At 41.0% G+C, this 23216-nt stretch overlaps 1 protein-coding gene and 1 non-coding gene across 5 annotated transcripts in view; both read right to left on the bottom strand.

Moving 5' to 3' along the window:
* The window catches only part of Mroh8 (maestro heat like repeat family member 8), a 59893-nt gene that overhangs the window by 30355 nt on the left and 6322 nt on the right, over positions 1-23216 (bottom strand). For all 4 annotated transcript variants that reach the window (XM_047540580.1, XM_047540581.1, XM_047540582.1 and 1 more), the window contains exons 4-10: positions 19039-19161; positions 11792-11871; positions 10061-10205; positions 9129-9224; positions 7579-7683; positions 2505-2640; positions 970-1088 (exon numbers count right to left, since the gene is read on the bottom strand). In XM_047540580.1, the coding sequence (XP_047396536.1) occupies positions 970-1088; positions 2505-2640; positions 7579-7683; positions 9129-9224; positions 10061-10205; positions 11792-11871; positions 19039-19161 (804 nt within the window). The remainder of the gene's footprint in view (positions 1-969; positions 1089-2504; positions 2641-7578; positions 7684-9128; positions 9225-10060; positions 10206-11791; positions 11872-19038; positions 19162-23216) is intronic.
* On the bottom strand, positions 4450-4553 carry LOC124978352 (U6 spliceosomal RNA). The gene has a single exon (XR_007107387.1). It is a non-coding gene; the product is annotated as a U6 spliceosomal RNA (small nuclear RNA).

The following is a 23216-nucleotide window of genomic DNA, read 5'->3' as shown; positions in this document are numbered from 1 at the left end:
GACCCTACATGAGTAAGAACTGTTTTCTTTTTTCCCTAATTCCTAACATGCCTGGTCGGCACATTTGATGCATAAGTATTTGTTCTTACAATAATGAAAATCTGAATTAATTAAAAAGTGTGTGGTTCACTGGCTCAACCCCACCGTTGCAGCTCCTTTGTGTGACAAGGGTTCACATGTGCAAGCAGCTGGCAATTTGTGGAAGCAAAACTAGTCCCAAGAGAAATCCAAACTAAAGCAGGCCAGAGACCCCACCAAGAAGACCCTTACCATAATGAAACAAAAACCCCCATCATATTTATAACATAGAAGTTCCTCTTCTCAGAAAGCTTTTTACACAGAATGTCAGAAAAAAAAAAAAACTTCTGGAGAAAGCATTGAGGTTGGTGGTTTCCTCTTTCTTCTGCCAGGTTTGCAGAAAAAAAAAAAAAAGAAAAAAAAAGAAAAAACTTGTGAAACCTCTGTATGGTCTAGAGGATGGGACAAAAAGCACTTTCTGAGAACTCAAAGAAAAAAGAATTATTTTTATGTAAACCTCCAAGCTCCTCCCACTGGGTAAAAAATTCAAAAAATTTCCAAAATCTTGGTCCAGAGAATGATTTAGGCAATTGCCTTTTGGACCGAATGCAGTCAATAAACCTGCTTCCTGAAAATTCCTGGGTGTCCAGCCTTTTCTGTTCCACTTTGAAACAGTGATACTGGCCTCATTAACAGGTAGGCCTAGCCACTAAACCAAGAGGACAAGTATGTAAGAGTCAGAAACATGGTGTCTCCTCTCTGAACTATGGGATGTTTAGAGAACATGTTCCTCATGCAGCTGGTATGTTTAGTTGTATAAGAACCTACCAGAACTTTTTCCAAAGTGATTTTTTCCATTTCACATGAGTAAAATGGAAACCATGTACCAATAAATGAGACTTCTGGTTGCTTCTCATCCTGGCCAAAACTTCAAGCTGCCATTCTAATTACCTGGGCAATTTTGAAGGGATAACGGTAGAACCGTTTAATACTGTAGAGCTCTAGGAATTCACGACACTTTTTCAATGCTTTTCTCAAACTTTGGTGGTTTTTCTTGTCATGAGTAACATCTAAGAAGAAAGTATGAAATACTATTACTTTCTGGATTCTTTCTTTCTTCTTGATTTTACCAGTTTGGTGGATCTCCACTTTGGATCCAAGAGCTCACTGAACAAAAATGCCTGGGGAAGGGGGCAGTGCCAACCTGAAGGCTGATTTGCTTGCTCTTTCTTGTAGAGCAATATATAAAAAGGGCCAAAGGAGAAATAAAAGGGCTTTTTGTAAGAGCAGAGTTTCTGAGTGATTTGTGATTTCAAACAAGGCATGCTACTGCATCTCACCATTGGTGAGGAATTTTGAGTGGTCTCCCAGGAAGCTTAGGTCCCAAGGGAAAAAAAAATTTTTTTGAACCAATTATGAACCAAGGAGTGCTTTACTACTGAACCATATCCTATCCCCCATCCTTTTTTATATTTTATTTAGAGACAAGGCTTGCTAAATTGCTGAGGCTGGCTTTGAACTTGTGATCCTCCTGCCTTATCATCTCAAGCCACTGGATTATAGGCATGCCCAGCCCCCCTGAAATTTTGACAATTTCAATAGCAGATGTTTTTAGAAGTCTAGTTCTCCTGGCCTTTTTGTGTGTGTATGTGCTGGGGATTGAACCCAGACGTGCTCTACCACTGAGATACATCCACAGACCCCCATTTTCTTTAAATTTTGAGGCAGGGTCTCACCAAGTTTCTTACTGAATTGCTGAGGCAGGCCTCCCACTTGCAATCCTTCAATCTCAGTCTCCCGAGTTGCTGGGATGACTGGCATGTGCCATTACATCTGGTTATGTGTGCTGTTATTGAGTCTGCCAAGTCCTTGCAGTGCCTTGTTTTTCTCATGCTTAAGTGTGACCTCACATTGCTGAAAATTTATCTATAGGAAATCTCAATGTGCTGCCTGATATGCTCTTACCTGAACCCCTGCATAATTATTCTTTATTCTTCAGATTATCTTTAGAGAGGACTTTTCTGAGCCCCACAGCTAGATTTGATTCTTACTTATGGCCCCTACAATTTCCCTTCATGATAGTTACCTTTATTGATAATAATAATTATTCACTGACTCTGCCTATTACCCCCACTAGGCTTTGTTTAATGTAAGAACTGGGACCATTTGTGTTCTCGTTATTGTGGGATCCTGAAAAAATAATAAATAAATATTTATGGGAAAATAAATGAATGAAGGCCCAAATGATGGCAGGAACCTCTCCCACTTATGAACAAACTAATCACTCCATGGCAACACAGATGGCTGACACTGATCCAGTGTTCTCATTCTAATGATTGAGTTAGTATTGTTTCATCTCTGCTATGGACTGTGTGCCTTTCTCTGTTTGAACGACTGTGAAAATGCTTTCTAGAACAAGGGGAAGGAGGGCACAGAAGGCTGCTGCTATGTTGCACAGGGCCTGGCTGCCCTCAGCACTGCCTTACACTTCAGCCTCAGGGTGATATGCAGCAGGTAGTGTGTGCCTTCTGCAGCCTCCTCTGCCACAGCTTTCAGTGGGTCCCCACACAGCAGCGCCATCACAGCCACTAGGTGTCCAAGTCTTTGGAATCGCAATGGAGGCTAATTAAGAAGGAAAAAGAAAAATGCCATCAGAATACAGGTGAGAAGCAAACCACTTCTACTCCCAACTCAAGAGAAGTTCAAGGATGATATTCAGCCCTTAGATCTCTGAAGGGTTAACATTTAACATGTATAGATACAATGAAGACAGTAGATGGCATTAAATAGGGCAATTATAACCTAAGTAAATAATCTGAAAAATGAAAATGTTTTGTGCATAAAGATGTTCATTCTAGTACTGTTTTTAAAGATCACATTTTCGGAAATAATTGTTCAATAATGCTAAAGAGAATTATAGTACAGCCTTCTGAATGCAACCATTACAAATCAAGTAGCTGAGGAATTTACAATACTAGAAAACATGCTATTCTGATAAGCAAAAGAGCTGGATACAAAGTGAGATAGAGCATTTAGTGCTATTTAAAAATTTTGTTTATTGAGGCTGGGTGCAGTGGTATATGCCTATAATCCCAGTGGCTTGGGAGGCTGAGACAGGAGGATCATGAGTTCAAAGCCAGCCTCAACAACTTGGGAGGCCCTAAGCAACTCAGCAAGATTCTGTCTCTAAATAAAATACAAAAAAAAAAAAAAAAGGTTGTGGATGTGGCTCAGTGGTTAATTGCCCCGGGTTCAATCTCCAGTACAAAAAAAAATTGTTTATTGACACCCTACTTTATTATGGAAAAAACATGTAGGGAAGCTGGTAAAAATCATACTATAAATAGAATATACTTTAGAATAGTGAAGAAAATAGGAAAAATTAAAATTAAAGAGGCATGCCACAGAGCTAGGCTCTGAACTTTCTCGTGGCTAATGCAGAGATATACATACAATGTCCTGTAGAATATGATTCCCACTGTCTATAAGAAGCAAACAGCCATGCAGAAGTAGCACAACTTTTCCTCAGATTGAGGCAGAAATAAATATCTTCTGCAGCTCTTCAGAAATAAGACAAGAAATATTGTGAGCATCAGCCTCTAGGGGCTGTTTAGGGTAAATAAAGCCACAGCTACACAAAGATGTAAGTTACAGACCAGCTGATCAGGGGCAGGGAGGAGCCAGATCACACAAGACCCTGCATTCTAACAACAGCTGCAAATCACTAGATCAAAAGAGTTCATGGGGGGAAAAGAAAAAAATACAGGAACGCAAATAAGAAAACCAAACAAACAAAAACAAACAAGGGCTGGCCCAGCATGCACAAGGCCTTGGGTTCTGTTTCCAGCACCACAAAAAAATCCAAGCAAAGAAAAAAAGAAAAGGAGTGATTGAGTCTCAAGAAGATAATTCTGGCTACAGAGAGAGAACAAATTAGATGGAACTAAAGTGGAATCCCTCACCCCAGTACTCATGCACAAAAAGTGCTTGGAAGGAATAAATATAAATGTTGAGGGTGTCTATCTCTAAATGACAACAAGAAGCTAATAATTTATTTTATTTTATTTAAAAATTTTCAGTTGTTGATAGACTTTTATTTTATTCACTTATTTATACGTGCCTCACACACGCTAGGCAAATGCTCTGCCACTGAGCCATAGCCACAGCCCCACGAATAATTTTTATTCCTTTTATTTTTAAACAAAACTTAAATATTTTTCTATGATGAGTACATTGATATTCCTTTTTAAAAATACTTTTTTAGCTGTAGATGGATACAATATTTATTTTTTTATGTGGTGCTGAGGATGGAACCCAGTGCCCCACACGTGTGAGGCAAGCACTCTACCTCTGAGCTATGTCCCAGGACTGCATACTGATAGTCTTTTTTTTTTTTTGAGAATATACAATTATGAGCCCTCTGAAAGGCTACACAAAATATGGCGCTTCAAGAATTTGCGTGTCATCCTTGCGCAGGGGCCACGCTAATCTCTGTATCGTTCCAATTTTAGTATATGTGCTGCCAAAGTGAGCACTGATATTCTTAACTTAAAAAACTCCAAAGTTTATTATAACACACATAAAAAATCACTGGAGAATTAGTCTGGTCACTAAGTCCTTCTTTAATATTCCCTTTTTGTATTCTGTTTTTTGTTGTATTTTGTTTTTTGGGGAGAGGGTCTTACTATGTTGCCCAGGCTGGCCTTGAACTTGTGATCCTCTTGTCTCAGCCTCATGAGGAGTTAGAACTGCAGGCACACACCAACAACATGCCCTGTCTTTTTAATTCTTTATCTTTATTCTTCTTTCTTTTTCTTCTTCTTCTTCTTTTTTTTTTTTTTTTTTTTTTTTTTTTTTTTTGATGGTACTGGGGATCAAACCCAGGGCTTCAAGGGTACTAGGCAAGTGGCCTACCACTGAGTTATGTCCTTGGCCCCTATCTTTATTCTTTACATTTTTTTGAGAATATAAAAAAGTTATGGACTCAGAGAATTTACATTTGCCTAATCGCATTGAAATATATACTTAAATTGGGTGGATTTCATTTTCTATATAAATTATAACTCCATGTAAGAAAAGCTATAGAACTTCTAAAAAATCCATAAGATTACACAACAAAAAATTCTGGTACTACTTCTGGATGTTCATAGACCCCCAAGACACCTAGGACAAGCACTCCAATATTAACAACTCTGTAGGGAAGAAAAAATACTAAGGAAGAACGCAGGGCCTAGAGAGAAATTATGTGTGTAGGAGGAAGTTATTTGAGATTCTCTTCTTCTTTAATCTGTGGCTAAAATTAGAGGTTGAGGAATGCAGAAAGAAGAATGCATTGTTGTTATTGAAACTGTAGGTGGTCAGTGGTGTCAGATGTTACTTATCTTCTTTCACTAATATAGGGTTTTTTTGTTTGTTTGTTTGTTTGTTTGTTTTTGGTGCTAGGGATTGAACCCAGGGCTTTGTGCATGCGAGGCAAGCACTCTAGAAATTAAGTTATATTCCCAGTCCCTAGTAATAAGGGGTCAAATTTACTTCAATGAGGAGGTGGGTAGTTTATACATATTTTTTTTTTTTTTTTTTCACATAAGGGAGTTTATTAAGGAAACAGAGTGTCTCCCTGCAGGGTAAGAGAGAAAATGAGAGGAAAAAAGGAAGGGAAGAGAAGGGGAGTGTGAAAAGCAAGAAGGAGAAAGAAAGTGAGTCAGGGGGAGAGAAAAGCAAGAGAAAAAAGATGACGGGGTAGCTGTCCTTAAGCAGTTGAATTCTGCTGGGCTAACAGTGGACCAATAACGGAGAAGGATACTTGCAAGCTGACTGATGAACCAATAGGTATCTAGCATGTTCACAGACTGATAAGTAGTTGGGAGGTGGGGAAAATGGCTGCACCGGAAAAGGCGGGGAGAGCAGCTTTCAGACTGACAAGCTAGGTTGTGATGCAACAGAAAGGTGGGGAGCAGCTTTGGATTACATTCCCCCATTTCTGTTTTTTTTTTTTTTTTCCCCCGTGGTGCTGGGGATTGAACCCAGGGCCTTGTGCTTGCGAGGCAGGCACTCTACCAACTGAGCTATATCCCCAGCCCCTGTTTCTGTTTTTATAAGAAAATCTTTTGTTCTCCAGTTGTTTTTTGCCTTCTCTCTCTTCCTGCCTAAGTGACTAGGGCTGGTTTTGCAGGTGAGATGTAAAAAGTCCATTCTCCTAGAGGCAGTCTTCAACTTCCAGTCTTCCAGAGGCAGATCGTTTTCATGGACTTCATTTCTTCGATTTAATGATCCCCGATTTCTACACTAACCACCTATACCCAATTCTGGCTTAACTCCTTTACTGCTATAGGGAAAGGGGACGATGACCCTTCTGGCTTCTTCGAGCTGGAAGGGGGCAGTATGGGGCAAGCAGTTTGGAGTTCCCTTTTTAGAAATCGGGTAAATTGAGGGGTCCATGGTAGAAGTCTGGTTGGGGAAAAGCAAGTTGTAAAGGCATCTGGGGATGGGTGCTTTAATCTGAAGTCTGGTGATGGATGCAGAGCAGAGCATCCGGGCAAAATGGAAGGTGAGGCTGTGTCCAGGGGTCACTGGGGCATAAGATGGGTTTCCACTTGCTTAAGAGACAGTGGAAGATCCCATCCTGAGTCACAGCACCAATGTAAGAAAACCCACGAAAACCACGCCTGACACAGGAAATCACATAAGGGAGTTTATTAAGCAAACAGAGTGTCTCCCTGCAGGGTAAGAGAGAAAATGAGAGGAAAAGAGAAAGGAAAGAGAAAGGGAGTGTGAAAAGTGAGGAGGAGAAAGAAAGTGAGTCAGGGGGAGAGAAAAGCCTATACATATTTTCCATGTGAAAAATATGAAAGATGGTGAAATGTTTTTAAACACAACTGTTAGAACATCTGTATTGAGAACAACTTCCCTGAGGAAAATTCTGATATAAGGACCCCACAATACTATCCCACCAAGTTATCTTCCAATTCCCAGGCCTTATTACACAGTTCCTAGAAACAACAGGTGGAGAATAGGAGCAGCTTCAGTGTCCGGAAGATCTGCTTGGGGAAGAGGAAAGAGGTTTCCAAAAGAAGAGTGGAATAGATCCAGGGAGGAGTTTAGTTTGGGGAAATTCTTTTTAGAAGTTACAGAGGAGGATTCAGAACAATTGAGAGGTGAGAGATTGAAAAAAAGAAAGGCATGCATTTGCTCTGAGATGCTAGGAGGTATTTAAATTTATTGACTTGAATTGACCTGCTGGACTTCATTTCTTCAAAAGCAATCTGCACAGACATTGGGCTACCATGTGCCCTGAGACATTTTCAGATCACACTTATTTATTCATTCATTCAAAAGCATTACTATATCATTGGTTCCTTCCAATTTACTGCTCAGCAATGGAGATACAGAGATTAACACACAGTACCTGGCTCATCTTTGAGGAGAGGGGCTGAGTACTGTGATAGCCCATGAGCACCAAGAGGACACAGACCCAGGCTGGGAGTCCTAAAGAGGAGGGGAAACAGGCAGTGGAAAGATGGCTTTGGATCCTTCTTCCTCTGCAACTAGAGGGTTGCTCACCTTCAGGCAGAGATGTCTGGATAGGCACTTCAGAACCTGGGCCATGCTGGCTGTCGCCCGCTTCCGCTCATGGTCCTTCGATGACTGTAACCAGGTTTCCAAGTGCTGCAAAAAAAGAAAGGGAGGCAAAATGGCTTATCAGGAATGTCTGGGATAACATCTTTATTCTCTTTGGAAGAAAAGGTGGAGAGAGAAGACCCATAGTATTTTGATGTTTGCAAATACCACCCTAAATGCCAAATGGGCTTAAGATGGAGAGGAAGCAGCACGATGACAAGCAAGGCAGGCTGGTTTCTGCTCAGGCTGACTTTCTAGACTTACTACGTTGCCTCATAATTCTTCAGTAATTATTTTTCTCTATGTCTTTAGCCCTTTCAAATCTGCTTTGGAAAGAAATAAAGTTAATATTGGGCTAGTAAGGAACTCTGGAAGTGGAGAAGTTGCATCTGCCTGCAAAGACAGGGAAGGACTGGCGGAGAAGACAATATCCACAAGTAGGAGCTCATACAGAAGGGGCTTTGGGGCTGGGGATATAGCTCAGTTGGTAGAGTGCTTGCTTCACATGTGCAAGGTACTCGGTTCAACCCCCGGCCCCACAAAAAAGGGGGGTGCTTTTCAGGTAGAAAACATGGCTTAAATTAAGCTGCCAAGGCAAGAAAATACACAGTACAATGAGATAAAGGGGAGAAACCCAATCTGGCTGGTGGATTAATGTACAAATGGAGGAGGAATAAGAATAATTTCAAGGTCAGCTATGGCAAGGACAAATGCCCATCTGTACTTAGGTGCACATGATTAATAACAGCTTAAAGGGGTATTCCTTTTTGGGATATCAGCACCCTTAATAAAGGGCAAATCAGGCAAGTTGACACATGCCTGTAATCCCAACTGCTCAGGAGGCTGAGGCAGGAAGATTGCAAGTTCAAAGCCAGCCTCAGCAACTCAGAGAGGCCCTAAGCAACTCAATGAGACCCTGTCTCCAAATAAAAAAACAAAAAAAGGGCTGGGAATGTGGCTCAGTGGTTAAGTGCCCCTGGGTTCAATCCCTGGTACCAAATAAAGGTGGGGGGCAAAAGAGCAACAGACTTGAACTGCAGTAAATGCACACTACAGACAGACTGGCACATACTGGAACAGTTACATGAGAGCAGGTGGTCACTTATGACCTGAGTCCAACTTGGTGGGAAGTTGCCTATTTAATAACTCATGAGAGGCTGATTCTGTTCCCTAGTCACTATAATAATTTAAGGAATAATTATAGCAACCATTTAAACCACTTGCTGAAGGCCATTTATTCAACATTCACAGTACTTATTATCTCCATGTCAAGAAAAAGAAATGAGATGCTGAGAGAGCAAATTCCTTTCAGAATTGAAATTAAGGACTCATAACCAAGGACCTGCAGTGAGAATGAACCCAAGTCTCTGACTCAAAACAGAGAGCTGATCTCTCCATGACTGCATGCCTCCTACAATGAATCCTTCACATCTTCTCCCACTTTCCCCAGTGAATAGGAATAGTTCCCTGTTCTCCCTTCATACCTTGCTTACCTGAAAAATGGTGTCAAGATTTTCCAAATGTGGGTCTTTTACCACCAAACTCTGAAGCATCTCGGAGAATGCCTGGAACGTTTGCCTGTAGAGACACTGAACAGGGGCAGGATCAGCGATGTGCCCTCCCCGTCAAGTTCCCCAAGCTCTGTACACTTAAGGCTTTCCTCAAGGTGCAAACGCAGTGTAAAAGTGACTGTAGGTGGTTTATGGCATGAGATGAGCCAGAATAAATCTTCATTTCAAATGGACACCTCAGTATTATCTGATTGTAACTACATCTGGGGAACTACATCAGGGTCCTTAAGATACAGGTGACTCTTTCTGATATCTTGAAACACAGGGGAGTAAATCTTCGTAAGTAACTGCTTTATCGGTCAACATTTAGCAGCCACAGAAGAAAATCAGGGCCTTTGCACTTACCCTCCCCTATGCCAAGAGGCTCCCTCTCTCCTCCTTCAAGTCTTACTCTTACCAGAAAGGTTTTTCCTCCGTAAAAAAGCCCCTGTGCCTCCCAACCATAGTACCTTTCTTCCTCTTTCACTGCCTTTTTTTGTCTCTAACACTTAACAACTTGCGAGGGGACACATTTATCCTTCAACCGTTTGCCTCTGCATTAGAACTTAAGTTCCACTTTTGTATTTCCACTGCCCATCACAATGCTTAGCACATGGTGGTCCACAAATAAACATCTGTAAAAATACATGCATGAATATGCCCACCTTATTTTAAAGTCAAAAAGAAAGAAGGAGTGAAGGGGAAATGAAAGAACAAAAATTAAGGGAGAAAAGCTATCATGTAATTCAATCGACTATTTTATTCACTAGACTTGACTAAATGGTTTTTGGCTAGTTTTAAAAAACCAAATGCTCTTAAAGGGCAGAGACCAGTTGACCCCATGATGGCAAGTTATAAAGCAAAGCATTAGTTACCTCAGGGTTGTAGGGCCCACAGGGCGTGATTTCCTGCAGCTGGGTAAGAATATTTAGCGGCGGCAGAGTGATCATACTTCTGGTGATAACCTCGAACAAGTCAGTTCGTTCCTCAGAGCCAAACAGCAAATGGACGTTGTGGTAACTAAGAAAAGAAAGTTTAGGAAGAACAAGTTGGGAAGAGGATTTGATTTGATATTGATAAATAGGGATCCAAAGTAACTAAAAAGGAAAGGGTAGTTGGGTTGGTGTATCTCAGAAGGAAGAGGTAAATGGGCTGGCTCATCAATCTATTTACATGAACTTTCCCCCAAAAAGTCACTGGAGTGACACCCTTTCAGGCTTTCCTCCAGCTCAGCCACAAAGCAAGTCTGCCATAGCCTACTTGTAGCAACATGCAGTTTTCTAAAGTGTGTTCTGCTGAATGCGAGTTTGGGGAATAGCAAGTTAAACACTTCATTTTTATTTTTTGTTGTAGATGGACACAGTACATTTACTTTATTTATTTTATGTGGTGCTGAGGATTGAATACAGTGCCTCACACATGCTAGGCAAGCACTCTACCACTAAGCTATAGCCCCAATCCCAAGTTAAACACTTTTTTTTTTGAGGGGTACCAGGGATTGAACTCAGGGGCACTCAACCACTGAGCCACATCTCTGCCCTATTTTGTATTTTATTTAGAGACAGGGTCTCACTGAGTTGCTTAGGGACTCGCTTTTGCTGAGGCTGGCTTTGAACTCATGATCCTTCTGCCTCAGCCTCCCGAGCCCCTGGGATTACAGGCATATACCATCGTGCCCGGCAAACCCTTTTTTAAAAAAAATATTTTTAGTTGTAGCTGAACACAATACCTTTATTTTACTTATTTATTTTTGTGTTGTGCTGAGGATTGAACACCAGTTCCTCACATGTGCAGGACAAGCACGTAACCACTGAGCTACAACCTCAGCCCAAACACTTTTTAACTATGTAGAAGGGCATGGTGGTGCACACCTGTAATCCTAGCTACTTGGTTGAGGCAGGAGGATTACAGGTTTGAGGTCAGCCTCAGAGACTTCATGAAAGTCTATCTCAAAATAAAAATAAAAAGAGCTGGGGGGTGTAGGTCAGTGGTAGAGCACCACTGGGCTCCCTCCCCATTACCACAAAAACAACAAGACCTTTTTTTTTGGTACTGGGGGATTGAACTCAGGCACTTAACCACTGAGCCACATCCCCACCCCTATTTTGTATTTCATCTAGAGACAAGGTCTAAATTGCTTAGGGCCTTGTTTTTGCTGAGGCTAGTTTTCAACTCGAGATCGATCTGCCTCAGGTTCCCGAGTCACTGGGATTACAGGAAAGTGCCACTACACCTGGCGAGGAAACTTTTTAAACTACAGGACTTTTCAGTACCTTTAATCATTTTAATCACTGTAGTTTAAACCTCCAAGACAGGTAGACAGCAGATAGCCTTTTAACCCCTTAGAACTTGGAATTTACAGTTATGAAACATGTATTGGGCAGGTCACTCTCCACTGAATATACTTTGGACAAAACTGAATTCCAAGAAGTTTCCAACAAGGTCCTTGAGATATGGATGTTAGTGTACATGAAATCAAAGTTCTTACACGAAAACATGGATTTGTCTTCCTTTTCCCTATCTAAATAGAGAACACGTCAGTGGCCTCTGGCATTGGCCCTGAGTGAGGAACCAGGATACATGTGTAAAGAGCACAAGGATATCACCTGAGGTTTGCAATGGTAATAAAGACTTCTTGGCGCACAGGGCTGAACAGAGATCGCAGGGGTTCCTCTTGTATCAGTACCTGCAGGGAGAGGAAAAAAACTTTAGAGGCCAGAGATGATCAGAGGTGCAGGTGCCTGCAAGGACAGCAGCAAGCTCTTCTGCACCCTGCTCTGGGCTCCACAGGATGGGTGACAGGACAGTGCAGGGGCTAGGAGTTCATACTCTGGACCAGACCCTAGGCCCTGGCTCTGCCTTTTATTACCTGTTTGACAAAGTTATTGAGCTTCCTTGTGTCTCCATTCCTCATCTGTAGAAGTAGAGATAACACTACTACTTAGCTCCATGGAGGTTGCTGAGTACTGAACGCACAAGTTCATAATACCTAGTAGCCCTCAGTAACTGTTAGTATCTATTATTCAGTATTTTTAAAACTACAGATAATTTCTAACTTAGGCATTCTAATTCTATTAAACCAGTTGTCTCTATTATCATGTCTAATGTCATTCTGAGTTACTTGTCCTGGAAAAGGAAATGACTTTTGGTTTGCAAATTGGCAAAAGGAGAGTTGCCTAGCTCTGCTGGGAAAATCCACAGAGTGACAGAGAGAGAAAAAAGGGGATTTGGGGACTCAATGGTCCCTGGGTTTGAGTTCTGCCTCTGCCACTTACTCTGGGGTGTATCATACAACTTTCCTATGTCTGAGTTCCTTATCTGTATGGGAGAACTGAGACATATCTCAGGGAGTGAATGTGAGCAGTTACTGTACTGTAACGTCAATGTGAATGCTGTGGAAACCTTATTGAAATGTCTACCCTGCTTCTCTGGGAATATCTCTGGTCCCTAGCCTCACAACTGTGTTGCTACTGAGTTATTTTGTTCCCCTGGCCACAGTTTTTATGTCCAGAAGTAGACACCAAAACCAAATAGATTCTTGCAGGGATCTGGAATTGGGACCAAGAGTGTCAGTCTTTCTGGCTGGTCTTCTGAAAGAAGAAAATTTAAAATTTGGGAGTTCTGGTCCCTATGACCAAGGCCAAAGAGAGAGCCAATCTGAGGAAGAAAGAAAAGGGGGTGGATGGGAGAAGAAACCAAATGTATACAAAGGAGCAAAGATAAGAGATGAAGAGAAAGTTCTCTCCAAGCAAATGGAAGAGGAACCTTCTACTGTCTAGATTCCTTTCCTTCCTAGGGCAGGGTGCTCCTCCCATCATGGGGCTCGGGGAATACTCTCATCTTTAGAACCAATCTCCTGTTTTCTGTTTTCAGCGGCTGTAGTGGATTTCTTCCCAAACAGACATCACTAGGAAGTTAGAAGTTAGGATTCCCTTTCTGAATTTTTCTCCCCTCACTTTGTGACTCAGGCCTTGCTGGTGGCCTGCTGCTCTTCTTTGTTTCCTCACTGCTCTCAGTTATTTATATGGCTTTATAGCCTGGAAGGGACAAGTCAGAAGACTCTATCCTCAGCCTTTGCAGCTCTCGCAGGGCTGCAGTCACTCAAGTCTAGTTATTTCAAGAGCACCACCACTAAGATCACCACTAGGACCTCGCATTCCAAAGAATACAACTTCCCAGCCTTAAACAGTTGTCATAGGTGCCCATTCTCAGGACTCATAAAGAAAGATGACCTGTGTTTTTTCTCTTTGGTTCACTGCCCATGTCTCATCAGTTGTGGCAGAGTTTATGTGGTTCTCCATTCTCCTAAGCACCTCCTGAGGATGGAGGCAGTGGCTCTGGGCTGAACCCTGAGGCCTGCAATCCTTTCTGACTTCAATTTATTTGATCCACTTAAGCCAGAAAGATCTTTTGTTCTCTTTTCCGTTTTGGCAATAAGAATGGAAGCCAGAGGTGCTCTACCCCTGAGCAACATCCCCAGTCCTTTTGATTTTCTATTTTGAGACAGGATCTTGCTAAGTTGCTTAGGGCTTCTAAGTTGCTGAGGCTGATCAAACTTGTGATCCTCCTGCCTCAGCCTCCTGAGCTGTGGGATTACAAGCATGCGCCAGCATTCCTGGCCTTTTTTTTTTTTTTTTTAAATCAGGTATTAAAGGTTTGTTATAGGAGGACATGGTGGCACATGCCTGTAATCCTAGTGACTTGGGAGGCTGAAGCAGGAGGATCGCATTGTTCAAGGCCAGCGGGGGCAATTTAGTGAGACCCTGTCTCAAAGTAAAAAATAAAAAGGACTGGGGATATAGTTCAGTGGTTAAGCACCTCAGGGTTCAATCCCTAGTACCAAAAATTTGTTTAAAATGCCTTGTTATGTTATTTGTTCATAATTAATTATGGAAACCACCACAGGGATTCAGAAGTAAGAGCCTATTTTTTGTTTATGAAGTAACTGTGCAACAGGAACCTCTTGGGCTTACTGCTCAGATGACAGCAATGTCCCCCAACTGTCTGGGCAGGCCACCATTATACAGGCAGGGAATCCCAGCAGTCATAAAACTACTCTATGATCTTGCCCAGACACACCTGATTGATGCAGGTGGTAAATAACCTCACCTGGGCCAATCAGATTCTTTCTTTCAAAATTTGGAATTTTAGCGTGAAAGATACAGACCAGGAGCTGCTAGAAAAGAAGTCCTTGCCTGTGAAACCCTGGAAGCTATCCTGGAACTTGCTCTTCTGGAGGCTGGATTATTATACCCCTTCCTTAGATTCTAAGAGAGAGAGAGAGATGGCAGCACCCTTTTTGTTTTTACTTTTTAAAAAAACTTAAGTGAGCCAGAATTGATTTTTGTTGCTTGCTCCAAGAAGAATCTTACTAAATTTTAACAAAAATAGACATTTTGTCTCCAAGTTCTTAATGAAAGTCAGACAGATATTAACATCTCCATTTAATAGGTGGTGCTACTAAGGTTTAGAGAAGTTATGTGCTTTAAGGTAGGCAGGGTTTTGTGGAAGACCCAATATGCAGGATAAGAATGGAGTCACACAGAGGCTGGGGCTGTAGCTCAGGGGCAGAGCACTCGCCTAGCTTGTATAAGGCATTGCGTTCGATTCTTAGCACCTCAAAAAATAAATTAAGGCATTCTGTCCATCTACAACTACAAAACATTTTTTAAAAAATAAAGAATGGAGTGATGCAGGCTCAGTGGTTAATCCCAGTGATTTGGGAGGTTTAGGCAAGAGAATTGTAAATTTAAGACCAACCTCAGCAATTTAGCAAGACCCTAAGGACTTAGTGAGACCCTGTGTCAAAATAAAAATAGGACTGGGATGTGACTCAGTGGTTAAGTAACCCTGGGTTCAATCCCTACTACCAAAAAAAAAAAAAAAAAAAAAAAAAAAAAAAAGAAAGAAAGAAAAAGAAAAGAATGGAGATGAAGTCCCAAGCTGGCAAAGAATTAAGAGGCTCTAAGGATAAGTCTTGGTTACATTGAAATTTTATTACAATGGGTCTTGATTTCTGTCGGTTTTCACTAAAAACCATTCTTCTGGCCAGGTGTGGTAGCACCTGTCTGTAATCCTAGCAGCTCGGGAAGCTGAGGCAAGAGGATCCTGAATTCAGAGCCAGCCTCAGCAACTTAGGGAGGCCCTAAGCAACTTAGTGAGACCTTCTGTCAAAATAAATATAAAAAGGGCTGGGGATGTGGCTCCGTGCTTAAGCATCTCTGGGTTCAATTCCCCAGCATAAAGACAAACAAACAAAAAACCCATCTGTCTGGCCACTCCACCACATGGCAGCGTGCAGAACCCTGGTGTTGAAAGAGTCAGGTAGTGACCTCCAGCTTTCTACCTGAGGCCCCCCTCTAGGGCCTCCTTTCCTCTCTTCTCTCCATCTTACCCACGTCTTTCAAGGTTTGGATCAGGAGGTCTACCTGAAGTAATTTTATTCCAATTCAGTCATTTATTTTCCAGATGCCGTACTATTCTCTTTTTCTTCTTTTTAATGTTCTTAGTAGATTCTGTTTGTTTATGGTGCCGGGGATTGGGCCCAGGGCCTTGCACATACTAGGCAAGAGCTTTACCACTCAGTTACATCCCCAGATCTAGATTTTTTTTTAGCAACATTTTTTTTGTTGTTGTTTCTTTTTTCCTTTTTTTTTTAGCTTAAGAGACAGGGTTTCACTATGTGGCCTAGGCCCAAACTCCTGGGCTCAAGCAATCCTCCTGCTTCAGCCCCCTGAGTAGCTGAGACTACAGGCACATACCACCATACCTGCCTACAACATTTTAAAAATATCTTTTAAAAGAAAAAATTTGGTAGCAGAAGTGTAGAAGTTGTACCTATTTAAAGTATACAATTAGATGATTTTGGGTATGTTTGTAATATCCATGAAATCATCTCATCCATGAAACCCTGGAGATAATAAAAATTTTGATCACTCCCAAAGTTTCCTCTGGCTACTTCGTAATTTCTACCTCCTTCTCCCTACTCTACTTCTACCTTTAGGCAACCATTGATCTGTTGTCACTACAGAATGTTTTGTGTTTTCTAGAATTTCATATTAGTAAGATCATACAGTATATATATCCGTTGGGGAGGGTCTGACTTCTTTTTTTTGGGGGGGGGGGTGGTGCTAGGGATCGAACCCAGGGCCTTGTGCTTACAAGGCAAGCACTCTACCAACTGAGCTATCTCCCCAGCCCCGGGTCTGACTTCTTTCAGTCAGCAGAACTACCCTGAGATTCATCTAAGTCATAGCATCATGTATCAACAATTCATTTCTTTTTATTCCTGAGCAGTGCTTCATTACAGGGATATTGCCACAATTGGTTCATCAGTTCATTTGTTGATGGACATCTGGGTCGCTTCCAGGATTTGGCTCTTATATACACATCTTCTTGTGGAAATATGGTTCCTTTTGCCTAAGAGTGGAACAGCTGGGTCTTAATTAAATGTGTGTTTCACTTAAGAAACTACCAGACTACTTTCCAAAGTGATTGCACCATTTCACATTCCCACCAGCCGCATGAGAGCTTCAGTTTTTTCATATCCTCAATGTCCGATATTGCCTCTCTTTTAGGTGTTTAGTTACATCTTATTGTGATTTTTAACTTGCTTTTCCTAATGACAGAACTTCTTTTCATGGACTTAATTATAAATCTTCTTGTGGGATTGTCATAACATTTAACATTCTGTCCTTGGCTTCCTTGGCAGATTTTTTGTTTTTGTTTTTTGTTTGTTTTTGTGTTGGGGATTAAGCCTATGGGTACTTAACCACTCAGCTACATCCCCAGCCCTTTTTATTTTTTTATCTTGAGACAGGGTCTCACTAAGCTGTTGAAAGGCTCACTAAATTGAGGAGGATGACTTTGAACTTGTGATCCTCCTGTCTCAGCCTCCTGAGTTGTGGGGATTACAGGTGTGCACCACCACACCTGGCAGGCCTCTCTTTTCCCCCCAGAGTCATTCATCAATGTGGCTCATAAAAAGTGGGCAAATGCCTTCATGTTCCTTCTCCATAATAACTAACAGAATAACATAATAAAAAGCAGCATTGCTTTTTCTGTTGGGTGCTTCTCTTCTTAGATGTTGGGCATGTTTTTGTTCAGCCCTCACACATGGGCCTGCAGGGACTTTCTAGACTTGACAGTGTGCAGTTTTCTCACAGACACTAGATAATTCTAACTTATCGAGGTTGAATCCCTTGAGGACCCATACTTGGTGGATACCTGACGCTGGTGTTATTACTGACTAGAAGGATCCAAAAGTACAACATTTGGGGTAATTCAGTGTGATTTTGCTGTTTGAGATTTGCATTGGTGAATTTTCTGAGCTGGCTGGTTGAGTCATGTGGCATCCTGCTGCTGCCAATTCTGGTGGAACAGAACTTTGGAAACAAGCCACTTTGTCTGGTCCTATAAGTAGAAAGCTGCAGTAATTCCTAAATCTGCATTCTATCATTCTGTTCTTCTCGATGTACTATTGAAATTATTCTCAACCTACTTACTTTTCAAAGTGTGGTAATTTCCAAATGGGCTGTAAACCCTTGGAAGACAGGATTAAGGTTTCCAGGAAATGTTTAACCTTTATCAAAGTATCATAATGCACATCACAAAACTGTTAGCCTATTAACCTTCAATTGTTAAAACTAATTATCAATCCGATCAGCCTTACAAATCTCTGGTTTGAGAAAGAACTGCTCTTATTTCTGGGACATATAAGAAACATCAGAATCAGAACTTCCAAACTTTTGAGAAACTGAAAGGGGCATTTCACAGATGAGAAAACAAAGCACCAAGTTATGTCAGGCTGAAATGCCTCACCTCCCTCCCCTCTGGATCCTTTGACAAGGAATTGATCACTCATTCACCCTTCTGTGCCCCCAATATACCCTTTTAAATGTTTATCGCAGTTCCTATGACACTGGATTATACCTTGTTTGGCTGTAGGAACAGAGAGCTCTTGGAACTGCCACTCATAAGGGAAAGAATGGGTGAACTGGTGGCAGAGTGTAGATGGGTAAGTGTGAATGGGACAGAATACAATAATGACAATAATATAATCATGTTTTTCAAATGTATAACATATGTTAGGAACCAGGACACATGGCTTACATTTATTTTAAATTTAATGTTTATAATAACTCTGTGAAGTAAATACAGCTAGTCTTATTTTCTAGATAAGGAAACTGAGGTTCGAAGAAATTGATTTCCTGAAGTCACATAGCTATAAAGAGGCTGGCATCTGAGCCCAGGCATTCCATTATAGATTCTGTCCCCAAACTACTGCTTAAGTAATGAGAAAGGAGTACAGGCCTTACTGAGAAATTTAAATGCTATTCCTCTTCTTTTTTTCCCCTTTTTAAACTTGTTTTCAAAGTTGATCATATCTGTGGGATATCTGAGTGTTTCTCCTTCATGCAGAAAGGCTGATATAAGAAGAATTAAAGAGTAGGGTGTGGTGGTGCACCCCCATAATCCCGGTGGCTCAGGAGGCTGAAGCAGGAGGATCATGAGTTCAAAGCCAGCCTCAGTAAAAGCAAGGTGCTAAGCAACTCAGTGAGACCCTGTTTCTAAATAAAATACAAAATAGGGCTGGGGATGTGGCTCAGTGGTACCCCAAAATTTTTTTTTAAAAAGAAGAAGAGTTAAAGGAGGGTTGGGGAGATAGCTCAGCTGGTAGAATGCTTGCCTTGCAAGCACAGGGCCCTGAGTTCGATTCTCTAGTACCGTAAAAAAAAAAAAAAAAAAAAGAGTTAAAGGAACTGATAACATGGATAGAACTACTAAAACTTCGTCAGTCAAGTTACTCAACTGGTGTGATCCCAATAATTTGTGGTAAGATCACAATACTTACATTTAGGATACGCACAATGTCTTCTATGTGGCTGTGAATGAATGATTCTATGGTTTCATCATAAGGTAAATTTTGGCTGAGAGAAGACAAAGATCGTAGGAATGTCAGCTTTTCCAGTTCACTCTGAATTTGTAGAAAAATGATAAAAATACAATTAAATGTTATAGTCTTATTTGGCAATAGTAGAAGGCTTTTAAAATTTTTCTTGGGATGTTTTAAACATTTGACATCTCATTCAATCCAGTATTGGTCTTTTATCGCAAGAATGAATAAATTACAGAAGGTTTCTAGTGACATTCATTTCCCCGGGGCTCCTCTTGGTTTGGGGTTGCCTCCCCTGTGGGCTACATCAGTATGCATCCCACCATGGCTCTCTCTACCTTTGGTCTTTACTTCCCCCACTACCAACCCTGAAGAGTGCTGCCAGATTAAGCTTCCTAAAGATGACTTCTGGTGCTGTTACTTCTAGTTCTCTTGATTTCATTAAAGATACATTACTTCAGTCCTTAAGGTTGCCTATTAATATGCAAGTTCTGATCTGAAAATAAAATCTTTTGTATTGACATTCTATTTTTCTGATCATAAAAACAATACCTAAGAAAATGAAACATGCTAATAATTCCACAACCCTCAGCTAACTCTTCCATCCCTTTTCCCCATGTATGTGGATGGTGCAAACTGGTACACGCTCTCTGGAGAGCCAGTTGCAGTACATACAAAGAAGTGGGTTCCACAGCTCATTATTTCTCACACAGATTAGCAGTCACTGAACAATGGATTTCTTTGTTCCAGTTTCCCCCCCTCCAATTCATTTCCCCAGCTACAGCCAGACACATTTTTCTCAAGTGCATGTTTGAACAGATAACTTCCTGTCTACAGTCTTTTCAACTGGAGGTCAAGGTCCTTCCCAATGTGATCCCAACTGCCCTCTTTGAATCATCTCTTGCCTTGTCCTGCAGCATTCTGAGCTCTAGTCAAATTAACCTTCACGCTGCCCTTTTTTGCTTCTTGGCCTTTGTACCTTCTGACTTCTCTACACTTCTTACTTACTGACTCAAATATATTAAAATATAATATTTTGAGACTTGGATTATGTTTTTTCCCTGGAGCAGGACCAGGTACACTTCCTAAGTGATCCATAAGCCACGTGAGTACACAGCTATCATGGTATTTGTGATATGCTGATATAATTACCTTCCTCATCTATTCCCCTGTTAAGGTAATGAACTTTTATGTTTTAATTCACTACAGCAATCCAAGCTCTTTATTAATTACAAAGAAATTCTTTCTAAAGACTTCCTAACATGAAATTTAAAGAACTGGTCTGCTGGGTGTTGTGGTGCACACCTGTAATCCCAGCAACTCGGAAGGCTGAGGCAGGAGGATCACAAGTTCAAGACCAGCCTCAGCAATTTATTAAAGCCTAAGTAAGCAACTTAGTGAGACCCTGTCTCAAAATAAAAAATTAAAAGGGTTGGGGCTGGGTGTGGTGGCACATGTCTGTAATTCCTGTGACTCTGGAGGCTGAGGTAGGAGGATCTCAAGTTCAAAGCCAGCCTTAGCAACTCAGCAAGACCCTGTCTCAAAATTTTTAAAAAGTGATAATAAAAATAAAAGACTGGGGATATGGCTCAGTGGTTAAGCACCCCTGGGTTCAATCCCTGGTACCAAAAAAAAAAAAAAAAAAAAGGAATTGGTTCAAGTCAAGCACAGTGGTGCACACCTGTAGTCCTACCCAAGTGAGGCTAAGGCAAGAGGATCACAAGTTTGAGGCCAAGGTTGGTAAGTTAGAAGCTGGCTATGGAAACTTAGCAAGACCTTGTCTCAAATAAATAATAAATAAATAAGTAAATAAATAAAATAAAATAAACAGAGAATTGGTCCAAGTCAAAAGTTAAGACTAACAAGCTGATTATAAGTACTTTGTTGTTTTTATTTTTTAATTAGCCATACATGCAAAACATGTAGAGTTTGGTGAATTTTCACAAACCAAACACACCCATTTAACCAGTAGGAAAAGATTATTAGCAATAGGTCAGAGGCCTCCCTCATACTCTTCTCTAGCGGAGGCTCTGTTGTTTTTAGCTGTAAATTGACAAATTACATAAATTTGTATATAACTATACTATTATATTGTATATAATTATCAGTACAAAGCTGATAAGTAACAGACAGTCATGAGTGGTGGGAACACAAGGTTAAGGGAATAATTCTATGAACTGGGCCCACTGTACTAACCTCACATGCTTTCTTTTAAATAAAGCAATTTACCTACATCCTTGTCTGGCTTAAATCAATAGGATATGCTGCATTTCTCAGCCAACAACCTGACATCTGCAGGAGAAACATAGGCCCAAATACCAATAAGAACACAAGTTACCCTGAAAGGGGGACTTCTGTGACCCTTACATAGACCAGATCCCAGAACTCAGGGATAAGAGTAATTCTCCCTAACCATAAAATCTCTAAGAACAGATTTCATTAGAATTGGTCAGCATCGACCCAAGTGACCTAGAGTTGTCCTGGACCTTTACCATGTGCAAGTGGGGACTTGAAAGTCTGATGTCATCTTCTGCCAGTCAAAAGTCAAGAGGTGGACCTGGGTGGAACTCTCTGGAAGCTTCTCCAAGACCCGTAATCAACTGGAGGACAGGAAGGGCATGCCATCCTTCTCCTCTCTTTTCCCTTTTCCTCTCCTTTCTGATAAACTCATGCCTGTTACTCTGAGCAACACGTCTGAAATCTTTCTGTAGTCATCCTCACAAGAACTGGTGAGGAAGGCCTGCTAAGGCTGCCTTGGCCCCGGGCAGGCCCTTGCCTGTAACACAAGTGATGTTATGGGTTTTTTTTTCCCTCTTAAGAATCATGCAACAAAACAGACCTTTTAGGGAGGGAAGGGATGGTCCTATCAACTCTAACACACATGTACCTACGTGTTACCATCACGACAAGCAGGATGCAGTTCTATCAGCCCCCAGGTTTCCCACATGCTATTCCTTTAGAAACACACCCTCTCCCGTCCCTGTTGTGGGAGGCACTGATAGGTATTCCATCACATAACTGGAATCATACGGCATGCAACCGTTTGTGATTGGCTTCTTTCATTCAGCACAATGCCTTTGAGACTCACACAGACTGCTGTGGGTATCAATAGTTTATTCCTTCTATTGCTGAGTAGCAGTCTGTATTTCATTTTAAGGATGTGCCCTAGTTTGTTGACCTGTGAAGAAGCTTTTAATTTTATCACATCAACTTGTTTCCAGAATCTTGCACGATGTCTTATAAATAGTAGGTACACAGTCCTTCTCTGTTGATTGGCCGAATGGGATCTAAAAGCCCTACGGGAGGGGAAATCACTGGAAACACTAACTAGAAAGAAGTTATTGTACTAACTGTTTCTCATGAAGGTCTAGGTCAAGCAAATTACCATAGAGTAGGATGAGGGATGTTAAGACACAGAAGTAAAACAAATGGGTACACTTTTTGCCAATTAGACTAAATAAGGATTAAAAATAAAAGCAAAATATATACTGATTTTGGACATCTACAAGCAATTGGAATTTAATATATTTTGCTGGTGAGAATCTAAATGGGTTTAATATTCTTGGGAGATTTTCATTTTTTCAGTTCTGGGGACTGAACCCAGGGGTACTTTATCATTGATCTACATCTCCAGCCCTTTTTATTTTTTATATTAAGACAGGGCCTTGCTAAGTTGCCCAAGTTTGAGACTGGCATTGAATTTACAATCATCCTGCTTCAGCCTCCCAAGTAGCTGGGATTATAGGTGTGAGCCACCACACTCTGCCTTGGGGGATAATGTAACAGTATCCATTAAAAGCTTTTAAAAGTATATACTCTTTTATTCACAGATTCCACATCTAGGAATTGACCCTAGGGGAATTATTTAAGGAGGACACAGAAACCCACAATACAAGAAGAATTGTCAAAGAACTACAATAATAAAGAAATGGCAATAACCTAAATGACTAACAATGGGGTACCTTACAGTAAATTAGGACATTATTTCCTTATGTATTTCTAATTCATTTAATCATTAGGCTAAATATGGAAATTCTTTACCCTGGTTTGCAAGGCCCAACACTGTCTGCCCATGCCTTCCGCCTCACCTTGCACCGCTCTCCCCTTAGCATGATTTAAACACAGACTAAGGCTCA

Source organism: Sciurus carolinensis, chromosome 2 (genome assembly GCF_902686445.1).
Source record: "Sciurus carolinensis chromosome 2, mSciCar1.2, whole genome shotgun sequence".
Classification (NCBI taxonomy): Eukaryota; Metazoa; Chordata; class Mammalia; order Rodentia; family Sciuridae; genus Sciurus; species Sciurus carolinensis.
Note: the sequence above shows the minus strand (reverse complement) of the source record. Positions and strands in the feature narration are given on the sequence as shown.